This window comes from Ctenocephalides felis, unplaced genomic scaffold, assembly GCF_003426905.1.
Source record: "Ctenocephalides felis isolate EL2017-DRISC unplaced genomic scaffold, ASM342690v1 CF-g0.4_SCAFFOLD_03571, whole genome shotgun sequence".
In the NCBI taxonomy this organism is placed as follows: Eukaryota; Metazoa; Arthropoda; class Insecta; order Siphonaptera; family Pulicidae; genus Ctenocephalides; species Ctenocephalides felis.
This window is the reverse complement of record NW_020539725.1, coordinates 64,023,590-64,035,793: the sequence shown is the minus strand read 5'-3', so window position 1 is coordinate 64,035,793 and position 12,204 is coordinate 64,023,590. Positions and strand designations below refer to the sequence as shown.

The 12,204-nt window shown below is 29.6% G+C and overlaps 1 protein-coding gene across 1 annotated transcript in view; it reads left to right on the top strand.

Annotated features, from left to right (window-relative positions):
- LOC113386494 (retinal homeobox protein Rx-B-like) overlaps positions 1-5,483 on the top strand; it is a 40,324-nt gene extending 34,841 nt beyond the window's left edge. The window contains exons 5-6 of the mRNA XM_026624273.1: positions 4,146-4,247; positions 5,385-5,483. Of these exons, the coding sequence (XP_026480058.1) occupies positions 4,146-4,247; positions 5,385-5,483 (201 nt within the window). The remainder of the gene's footprint in view (positions 1-4,145; positions 4,248-5,384) is intronic.
- The last annotated feature ends 6,721 nt before the right edge of the window (positions 5,484-12,204 follow it).

Genomic DNA, 12,204 nt, shown 5'->3' with positions numbered 1-12,204 from the left:
TAGAGAAATCATCAAATTCATTGTCTCTAACACCTATTTTTGAATTTAATGGATCATTTTATTACCAAATTTTTGGCACCCAATGGGATCTCCCGCATCTCCGTCTTTAGTAGAAATTTCCTTACAATTAGTAGAAAACAAAATTTTTAATAATTATAATAAACAAATCTTTTATTACCGATATGTAGACGATATCATTACTTGTATTCCGGAAGAAGACATTAACATATTTACTGATAATTTTAACAATTTTAATAAAAAACTACAGTTTACCGTAGAATTAGAGACAGTGAATTCGATTAGTTTTCTAGACATCAGACTAATACGTACAAATGACCACCGACTAATTACTAACTGGTACCAGAAACCAACTAGCTCCGGACGATACATAAATTACCACTCATACCACCCTCTTAAAATGAAAATAGCGACAATAATAAATTTAACAGACCACGCCATATTACTATCTGACAAAAACTTCTGGGACAAGAACATTGACCTGGTTATAAACACACTAAAAAACAACTCATATCCTACGAACATAATCAACTCGGTCATAAATAACAGACGCAGTTACATTTTTAACAACAAAAAGACCTCACAGACCATAAAACCCGTTTAGACTTAGAATCATATACTGGTGTCATTTGCCTACCGTACGTAAAAGATTTATATTTCTCGTGGAAAAAACTATTTCAACAGTGTGGCATTCTGTTGGTATGTAATTGTGATGCAACCCTTAGTTCAATTTTACACAAATGAAATCTAAGTTCAATTTTGACCGCCTCAGGAATTTGGTATATCAAATTAATTGCTCTAATTGCGAAACTCTTTTATATGGAGAAACTAGCCAAAACCTGAGTAAACGCCTTAATCAACACAAAAATAATTCAAAAAATCCAAGCAATTTAAAACAATGTTAACTGAGCATATTAAAAATTTTAATCATAATATCGATTTTTTTAACCCTAAAATTTACATTTTGAAGAGAATACAATTAAAAGAAGATTCGCTGAGGGGTTGTTTTTACAATTACATAACGACAAAGTGATAAACAAACGCTTTGACAATACGGCCTGAACGAAGCGAACACGTGGTTTCTTAATAGCGTGTCAAAATTCCTTAAAAATAACAAAATCCCATCGCCTTTTAAATTTTCCAAAAAATATCAACACATGCTAAAAACTACTTTGAGAAAGTGTGACATTTCTATCCTAAACTCCGAAGAGTAAATACATAGTTTCGACAACTTGTCAAGTTATCATGATTATTAGTGTGTTTTACCATTTGTGATGTTTGTGTAAAAAATACATATCTTATCAATGTGCACATACTCATACCATGGATTAATAATGGTTTCATATGCTATATTAGGATACAAAATTGTAAGTGTTTTATTACTATTATTATTATTATTGTATTTTCTTGAAATTTCCTTTCATATAATTTATTTAGTTTTAATTTTTATAGTTAACTTGATTACCACTGAATGATGGCTAAGATGCTAGCCGAAACGTATGGATTTTAAATAAATAAATTTTTTAAAAAAACTCATACTATTTTTATTGATGTTACGCCCGAATATTAAACTCAAATTAAACATATATATATATATATTTATATATATACACCTAAGTCTGTTTTTACACGGTAGATTGGTTCCAGAAGAAGCCGCGTAAAAAAAAAACGTGTAAAAAAAGACATTGATCTTATACAAAAATGGGTGATTTATTCCTAATCTCTAAAACCTATTAAAATTAGTGAAAAACAAGAATTTTTAAGAACAAGAATTCATGTTTATTTTATTAAATCTTTAAGCTAGTGTTCGCAAACTATCGATACTATCGATGGTTTCAGACTTTTTTCCTTCATAAATAGTTACTTTTTTGTGATATGAACATACTTCGCAAAAATTAAATTTGACAAAAAAAATTTAAGTACATAAAATTTCAAATCGTGCTAAATGGAATAAAATCGTGTAAAAAAATTAAAAATATTCAATTTTCAAACCGTGTTATATCAAAACCGTGTACAAAAAGACCGTGTAAAAACAGACTTAGGTGTATATATATATATAATAAAAGATTGAGGGCGGGTGGAGAGGTGTGCACACAAATGACAAATACTCAGAATTCCTTCAACAATAATGACATAGAATTATCGTTTGATATCGTTTCGAGAACACAATAGAATTAAAGGATATCGATTTAAATTACATGTATCAACATCGATAAAGAATAATAATGACGACATCGATGTAGATAGATGTGACATGTGACGACATCGTAATGATATGAAATAATTTTTATAACTTTAAATTACTTTATTTTATATATTTATTTTATTATGAAATATTTGGCAGTGGATGCACTGAAAATAAGTCAAATAAGGACTCGAAACGTAGGAAAGGTTTATCCATTTTATTAATAGTTGGTTTATTGCACAATGGAATGACACAGTACGATTTTATTATGAAATATATATATATATATATATATATATATATATATATAACATATCATTTCGAACAATGGCACATTTATAAAATGACACCATATCGAATCTTAAATTGATTTCACGATTTGTGACAATGGACACATTAGCAGCATTTATTTACGTTTCTTTATTGAATTCAATTTTACTGTATATATAATTTAGCAATCAATTTTTAAGTAAAAAAACACACAATTTTTCTATTCATAATTTCTTGAAACTGCAATATTTTTTGTTGTTTAAAGTGTTCATTATTTATTTAAAAAATGTATTTTTTAGTTCATCAAATATGCTTTTCATTTTTTTCAATTTCAATTTGTTTCAATTTCAATTTTGTAGTCTTGGTTTGAAACCTTGAGGAACTCCCATTTAATTTAAAAAGAAAATTCAAACGTTTTATCGTCAAAATAATCTAAGATACGTAATTTCTAAACCTGATATTATGCACTATTCTAATATATAAAAAAAATATGATTTTTAAAATTATGTTCTTGTAACATCTTTTAAAAAATGTGAATGAAGTAAAAATTGTTGGGGAAAAAACTAAATGGCTACTTAAAAAAATGAAATAAACTTTTTTTGCAAAAAGTACATATATAATTTTTTTAAAAATGTAGACTAAGGTATGTTGTATTTGTCAAATCAAATTTTCCAAAAATCGCTTTTGAGTTTTATATTTTCAACGCATTTTGAACGAAATTGGCTTAACCTAAACTTGCCCTAAGTTCTAGAAATTAAAAAAAAACTAGTGGTGTATCGTGCCTTAAAGCAAATTACAGGAACTTCCCTAGAACGGTAAAGAAAGATTCGAAGAATATTCAATGTTTTCAAATAGATTATTATAAATACTTTAACTTTTATTAATCTTTTTGGGCCAAAAAATATTTTTGTAAATTAAAAAAAAAAATGAAACAAATTCTTTCACCAAAAGCAATCGTTTCGTCAACATAAGCAGAAAGTTTTTTGAATCATTCAAATCGGATACTTAGTTTTCTCAAAACCTGCCATTTTTTGCACATTTAACTTTGTATCTCCGAAACGGCTGGACCTACCATTGCCAAAAACTAATAAACACGTCTCCTTATCAATAGGAATCGAATGTTTTTTTAATTGTCCAAATCAGTTTATCCGTGTTCGCAAAATCCTCGACAAAAATTTGTATCCGAACACACACATACATCCGTTTTGTTCAGAAGGTATGCCAAAATGTTCAGAAACCTTAGAAACGTAAAGATATATAAAAATTTTCATTTTAGATTGTTCTGCGATTACTATAATTTACCCTACTGGAAGTTAAAAATGTAGCTTAAAGCATGTTCTAATTTTCAAATAAAATTTGGAAAAATCCCATTTGAGTTTTATATTTTGTAGGCGTTTCAAACGAAATTGGCTCAACCTTAAGGTTCTAGAAATTAAAAAACATTGATAATACTATTTTTACTAATTTGATGTTTCCAAAAAAAAATTAACACTATTTTTTATTTTCCAGACACGAGTTACTCCTATCACCCTGCGATTCACGACGACTCGTTCGTCAGACGAAAACAACGTCGAAACCGGACGACGTTTACACTACAACAGGTAAAAAAAAAAATACTCTTATATAATAATCTATAAGATTTTTTTTGCTAATTTTTGCAATATTTTTCCAGTTAGAAGAATTAGAAACGGCCTTCGCCCAGACACATTATCCGGACGTCTTCACACGAGAAGACTTGGCCATGAAAATTAATCTGACGGAAGCAAGAGTACAGGTTAGTACTAACTTTAAAAAAGGTACACAGACAGAGGAATCTCTAATTGGAAAAAATAATAGGGCACAATCAGACCTTAGAACAATTTTTGATGTGATTGATAAAAGGAAACAGAGTAAATTCAGCAAAACTTATAAAATCACCATTTTTTCTTTATACAAATCAATATTGTATTGCACATGTATATATATATATATATATATATATATATATATATATGAGTATATTCGCTGACAGCTAATCTCATAATCTGATTCGAATCTGGCCCTTAATCCCCTCAACGAATGTCAGTTTCATAAAACAACTTTTCGTACGACTGACAGCCCGCGTTCGCACTCTCTCTCTCACTTTCACTCGCGCACTCGTGCCCATCGCTCCGTCCCTCTCGCACCGACCGGCGATAGAGGTAATTCAATATTTTTCTAATAATCTTCTCCTCACTTTCTGCAGAAAATGATAATTATGGTTTTGGGGGGATGGATTGGTCTATGCTCCACTTAGATCAATACGTCGAAAGTTAGACAGAGGGGTTGATCGAATCGACTATAAAATTCTTGATTTTGCCAAAAACTGATTAGATGATATCTTGGAAGCACTTTTTGAATTTTCAAAATGAATTCAGTGGATGAAAACTTTTGCACTTTTTTGTTAATTATTTAGTTACCAAAAATAAAGGACTTATATTTTTCATTTTGGTGGAAAAAAGGAGTCGAGGGAAAGAATGGCGAAGGAAAAAATAGTTCTGCATGATGTTTTTTTTTTAAATTAAATATATAGCAGTTCCCAAAAAGAGTGACGACTTTATGAGCTCTGTTATGACAGAATTGCCCCATGAGATTGCTAACCTAGGTGTGTCCAAAACAAGTCCAGGCAGTAGCAAAAATAGCAATATAAAGAACCAAAAATGACCAAAATAGCAATATAAAGAACGTTGAAGGAAACAAATTTTCACAGAGTGACATTAAAATTGCTAACATAGGCATGTCTATAACAAGTCAAGGCAGTAGTCGAAGACGTTGAAAAAAGTTACTAAAGTCAGCTACAAATTTCTTAAAATAGTATTCTGATCATGACTACTTTATTATAGTCAGATGTAGAGCTGGTCCCAGAATTAGTAAATTATAATTTTTGACCTAGGTATCTCCACAACAGGTCAATGCATCAAGACAACAGGTGAAAAAGATGGTAAATTTAGAAATTGTATGGAAAAGAACTTGGGTCAACTATAAATGCTGACCAAAAATAGCAATATAAGAAACGGTGAAGGAAACAAATTCTCTGCATGACTATTTTTTTCTAGAATCAAATATAATGCAATTCCCAAAGAGAGTGACATTAAAATTGCTAACCTAGGCAGTTACTAAAGTCAGATATCAATTTTCTAAAATAGTATTCTGATCATGACTACTTTACTAGTCAGGTAAGCAGTTTTCAGAGGTATTAAATTATAATTTTTGACCTAAGTATCTTCACATCAAGGCAGCAGATAAAAAATAAGGAAAATTTAGAATATGGGTGGAAAAAAACTTGGACAGTCTCAAGAGAATGAGGGTCAACTATAAATGCTGACCAAAAATAGCAATATAAGGAACAGTGAAGAAAACAAATTTTCAGAGAGTGACATTAAAATTGCTAACTTAGGCATGTCCATAACAAGTCGAGGCAGTAGTCGAGGACGTTGAAAAAAGTTAATAAAGTCAGCTACAAAGCAGTTCCTAAAATAGTATTCTGATTATGACTACTTTACTAGAGTCGGGTGTCAAGCTAGTCCCAGAAATAGTAAATTATAATTTTTTACCTAAGTATCTTCACATCAAGACAACAGGTGAAAAATAAGGAAAATTTAGAAATTGGTTGGAAAAGTATTTGGACAGTGTCCAAAAAATGAGAGTCAACTATAAATACTGACCAAAAATAGCAATATCAGGGACGTTGAAGAAAACAAATTTTCAGAGAGTGACATTAAAATTGCTAACTTAGGCATGTCTATAACAAAATAAGGCAGTAGTCGAAGACGCTGAAAAAAGTTACAAAAGACAGCTATAAATTTCCTAAAATAGTCTTCTGATCATGTCTACTTCACTAGGTAAACTTAACTTCAAAGCCAGGTGGCTAGTAAAATAGTCATGATTACAAATAATTTTTTCAACATCCCCATCTACTGCCTTGACAATTGACTTGTTTTGGACTTGCCTAGGTCAGCAATCTGAATATCACTATTCTTGGAACAATTTTTATTCTTTACCGATCCATTCCTCTTCCTCCACCGACGACCCTAATTTATTAACAAGGGTTATGTATGTATACATTTACACATTTACACGGCCTGTTAATCCCGCACAACAGATGTGCCACTCGATTCGACTCGACTCCTTGTTGTTGACTCAACCCTGAAAGGAAACCCTTAAAGGTAGGGGAACAATGTGCAAATTGCGGTGGAATATGCTTTATTGCCCTTATTGAGAATTAAGGATCAGAAGTAATAAATGGAGATGGGGGTGGGTAATAGATAACAAGATTTGGTGGTATAATTGTTATTAATATTTGCATTATCTCAGGTCCTGTATTTTTGGTATCCTATCCCTAACAACGCCTAAACAAATATTGTTTCCGCAATTTCACTCATCATGTAATAATTGTGTTTGAAGAACTTCATGTAATTAAAATTAACATACATTCATTGACTGCTTGTATTTTTTTATTACTTTTTCGCTGGCGATATAATCTCATTCTTTGAACAGCTGTAATATCTGTCTTGCCTAAAAAATATTTTCCATTTTAATAACTTCAAAGATTTATAGAAACTACAAGTCCAATTTTGAATTTAGTTTTAGTTTTGCTCGTCAGTAGAGACCCTTTTTAATGTTATTTTTAGATTGCTCGTCAGTAGAGTCCCTTTTACCTTTAATTTTAATTTAATCATCAGTAGAGTCTGTTTGAATTTTATTTTTATTTTGCTCGTCAGTAGAGTCTCCTTCCCATTTTAATTTTTAGTTTGGTCGTCAGTAGAGTCCCTTTTCCTTTAATTTTTAGTTTGCTCGTCAGTAGAGTCTCATTTTAATTTAATTATCAATAGAGTTTATTTTTCTTTTATTTTTAATTTTGCTCGTCAGTAGAGTCCCTTTTTAATGTTATTTTCAAATTGCTCGTCAGTGGAGTCCCTTTTTAATTTTATTTTTAGATTGCTCGTCAGTAGAGTCCATTTTTCTTTAATTTTTAATTTAATCATCAGTAGAGTCTATTTGAATTTTATTTTTATTTTGCCCGTCAGTAGAGTCCCCTTCCCTTTTTCATTTTTAGTATGGTCGTCAGTAGAGTCCATTTTCTTTAATTTTTAGTTTGGTCGTCAGTAGAGTCGCATTTTCTTACATTTTAATTTAATTATCAATAGGGTTTATTTTTCTTTTATTTTTAGTTTTGCTCGTCAGTAGAGTCCCTTTTTAATGTTATTTTTAGATTGCTCGTCAGTGGAGTCCCTTTTTAATTCTATTTTTAGATTGCTCGTCAGTAGAGTCCATTTTACCTTTAATTTTAATTTAATCATCAGTAGAGTCTATTTTTAATTTTATTTTTATTTTGCTCGTCAGTAGGGTCCCCTTCCCTTTTTCATTTTTAGTTTGCTCGTCAGTAGAGTCCCTTTTCCTTTAATTTTTAGTTTGATCGTCAGTAGAGTCTCATTTTCTTCCATTTTTAACAGTGGAGTTTATTTTTCTTTCATTTTTAGTTTTACTCGTCAGCATAGAGTCACTTTTTAATTTTATTTTTAGTATGCTCGTCAGAAGAGTCCCTTTCAGTATGCTCGTCAGTATAGTCCCTTTTACCTTTAATTTTAATTTAATCATCAGTAGAGTCTCTTTGAATTTTATTTTTATTTTGTTCGTCAGTAGAGTCCTCCTCGCTTTTTCATTTTAGTTTGGTCGTCAGTAGTTCCTTTTTATTTACGAATAATATAGAAATAATTTCTAATCAATAAACTTACGTTTAGTACACGGCACAAATGTTTAATTTGTTTTAATATTTTCAAGGAACAGGGTAAAATATTCTTCTGATTTTGGGCATTTTTCATTAAATCAAGATTTGTACTAAGATGTAACTTTAAAATGTTTATTTATCTATGCCGATTTTTTTGTTGATATCGATTACATGAACTTACCCCCTTGACATTCGATACCGCAATTTTTTCCCTTTCCCTTCGAAAGAAAATCCGATATAGTGGAATGCCAACTGTTACTGTTACCATCCTTAAAACCTTAAGCCCTTCTCCTCATATCCTTTTTATCCCAGGACATTATTTTTTCGATTAGCTATCAGTTTGCGAGAGCTGCAGCATTTTTCTTACGAGAGAAAGCTATAAATCTAGCGGAACGCTTTTGACAAAGACGGATTGGATGTAGGAACTCTGAATTGAAAATGGACACAGTGATGGATATATATATATATATATATATATATATATATATATATATATATACATGTGTAAATGGATCGATTTTTCCTCCTCGTGCTAGTTGCTAATGGACTTATCCGCTTATCTGTCAGTTATCTATTATTATCTATTAGATGTTATCTGTTATCTTTTATCAGTAATTCGAGTTCAGCAAATCAAGTTATTATTTTCTGCCAACGATGTCGGGGAGTCTTTCTGCAACTTTCATTTTATATCAGAGTAACGAAGTTATCATCTACTCATATGTGTACAGAATACTCACACACACACACACACACACACACACACACACACATATATATATATATATATATATATATTTATATATATACTAGCTGACCCGACAGACGTTGTTCTGTACCCAAGCCTACAATTTTACAATATTTTATACTAATATTTACTGCTTAGTTAAAAATAATAATTACTGTTTTTTGAATTACTATTTACACCAATATATGAGTGATGTTGAATGTAGAACTGTTTCAAATAAAATGATTCTTCTCAATTCCCACAGTTAACACTTTAATTATTCATTTAACAAATATTAAAAAATGTTCAATAAAATTGTATATTAAAAATTATACACTGCGATTTATAGAATATATATGCGGCATAATACTATATAGCATAATTTTGTTGATCGTAAGTTGAATAGAGCACATGTGAACAGGATTTGACAAATTAATTTACTTCAAATATAAACTTAAGCAATAATGTATATTGATTTATTAGTGAAAAAAATGTAATTTAGATATTAAAATTACTAAAAGCCAGTTAAAATATGGTACAAAATTATAAAAGTTATAGGCAACATTATTGAAGCAATTATTTTGGGTAGAAAATAAAAGGTGATATTGCACCTTTGCCGCGAATGCTATATAGTAATTCTTTCTGAATTTGTTGTACTTTTTAAAAGATTTCAATTTTCAACACGTGTATGTTATGCTGTGACATAAATCACAAAGGCAGACGATCATTTTTAGTGTGATAAATTTGGAAAATCAATGTTTTAGTCGTGAATAAACAAAAAATCATTCATTTATACATTCACATCTACAGGTATGACTAAAAATACTATATAACCCTTAAACGCAATAAAATAAATTGAGCTATTGGAAATTTTGTTCTATAAATCGCAGTGTATAATTTTTAATATACAATTTTATTGAACATTTTTTAATATTTGTGCTCTGTGAATTTTTTTACTGTGCTCCAATTTACTTGATATTTTGGAAATAGGCTAATCTTTATCTTAAGTTCAGAAGTGAAAACAATTTGCACTACGTCACCATCCACCGCATTAATTGGATTATTAATCTTTTAATTCTGATTTTATCAGAACTTGTAATACACTATTTTAAAGGTGATTAAATGAGCTACAACTTTCTTTATCATAAATTTTACCGTAACTTCTCTTATTGTGAAACGGCGAAGAAAAATAATAAACAACAATAATTAGTCAGAAAAATACCTCGAATTTTCATGAATATATATATACCTTTATACGTATTCTTTCAGAGATATTATAATGAGAAATTGGATTTTTTTAATGTTTTTTTATGAAATCATGAGTTTTTTGAAAATCGTTTGTACCAAAGTTGTGGTCTTTTCTAGAATCCATCAAGATCTCTTAAACCAAGTTAATTCTAGATGGAATACCATTATTTTTAAATTTGGTGGAAATGGCACTGAAAAACTATTTTATTTAAATGAAAAAACATTATATGCGTCTTTTATTTGCATGATAGTTTACTCATTTTACACGCAGAAGTACTCATTTTAAAGCTTATTTTTAGCACTATAAAGACCCATTTTTATATCTAGCCTAATAATGTTCCTAAAACACTATAAAATAGCAATTTATTAAGATTTTAATTGATATAATTTTGTTCATTACATGATTTACGTTAAAATGTATATTTTTGAAGATATTAGCAAAAAATGATGAAAAACGCAAAAAAGAAACAAATTTTCAGTAGCCAGTAACTTGAAAAGTATATGCTTTTTTGAAAACGTTATTAAACATTTTTCTCTTATAATTAGTTCTTTTATCGATACCCAACGTTATTTTGAAAAAAGTAAAATTACACCAGTGAAAAGAAATGTCATCCACCCAAGAAGTGGTAAAGGAGTCTAAATTGTTTTCACTTCTGAAGAGTAAGATGAACCTAGTTCCAAAATTCCAAACGAATTGAAAAACAGTAAAAAAAGTTCAGACCGAAAGCGCTCCATTGAGTAAATATTTCGTACCCAATGCCAAACATATGATTTTTTGACACAATGAAACGTCTAAATATTTTTTTTTGTATTGTGACTTACAATTAGTATAGTGAGGCAAATTGAAAAAACGACTGCAAATTGAATATTTTTGAGCGCAATCACTTATGGCTCGTCTCAATTGCACGAATTCGTACGGCGAATCTCTTCGCAAAGTGCGCAAACAAAATTATTGCAAGCAAAGGTAATCCACGCGCACCTTGAGAACACGATTCGCCGTGCGCGTCAGACGCATGTTATATTATTTGCATCTAATATTAATTTAATTTTTGGCACATCTCAGCTTCTTTTCGGCATTAATAATGTAGACATTACATTTTCCTTATTCATAATTATGAATTTGTTATATTTTAATATTGCCTTAGCCTATAAGTGAACAGAAATGTTTGGCAAATGACAGTCTTCAATTGTTTATAATGTCAAACTAAGCTTCAAATATTTTCAAGGGCAAACAATGATAAGCGGTTTTTTGTAATTTTTTCCATTTATTTCTACAATCTAACTATATTTCTATGAATCAAAACATTCTAGAAAATTTCCCGAACAAACTTCAGGAAGATTCATGAAAATCCGAATTATAGTTTAGGAGGACTAATGAAACTTACATTGTTACAGAAGAATTTTATATATAAGATATATATATTTATATATCTTATATATATAAAATTCTTCTGTAAGGATACTTCTTCTAAACGATTATTCGGAAATTGATAAATCTTTCTGAAGTTTGTTAAGGGATTTTTTTAGGATTCTTTGAATTTTAAAAATATAATTATAAATGGAAAAAATTGCAAAAACGATGTTATTTTTTGATATTGAAAATATTTGAGTCATTGTTTGGCATTGAAACAAATGAAAACTGTTATCTGTCAAAAATTTCAATTTACTTTTGAGTCTAGACAATATTAGAATATGCATAATAAATTCATGATTATGAATAAGAAAAATGAAATGTCTGTATTATTATTGCCAAAAAGCAGCTGAGATGTGCCAGAAATTAAATAAATTTTTAATATAGTTCTTTTTTTAGGCCTATAATATATTACGAGGTTCCTTAAGGAGGAGTCCACTAATCACGTGATCGATTTTTTAATGATTTTAGGACCCCCTCCCCCTTGGTGAAACGTATGATTACCCCCCTCCCCCTCTTCCTCCGAACGTCACGTGTATTTTTAGTTACGAGAAAAAATGGTAAAATTTTTGAATTTCTTTGAAAATGTTTGGATTTAAAAA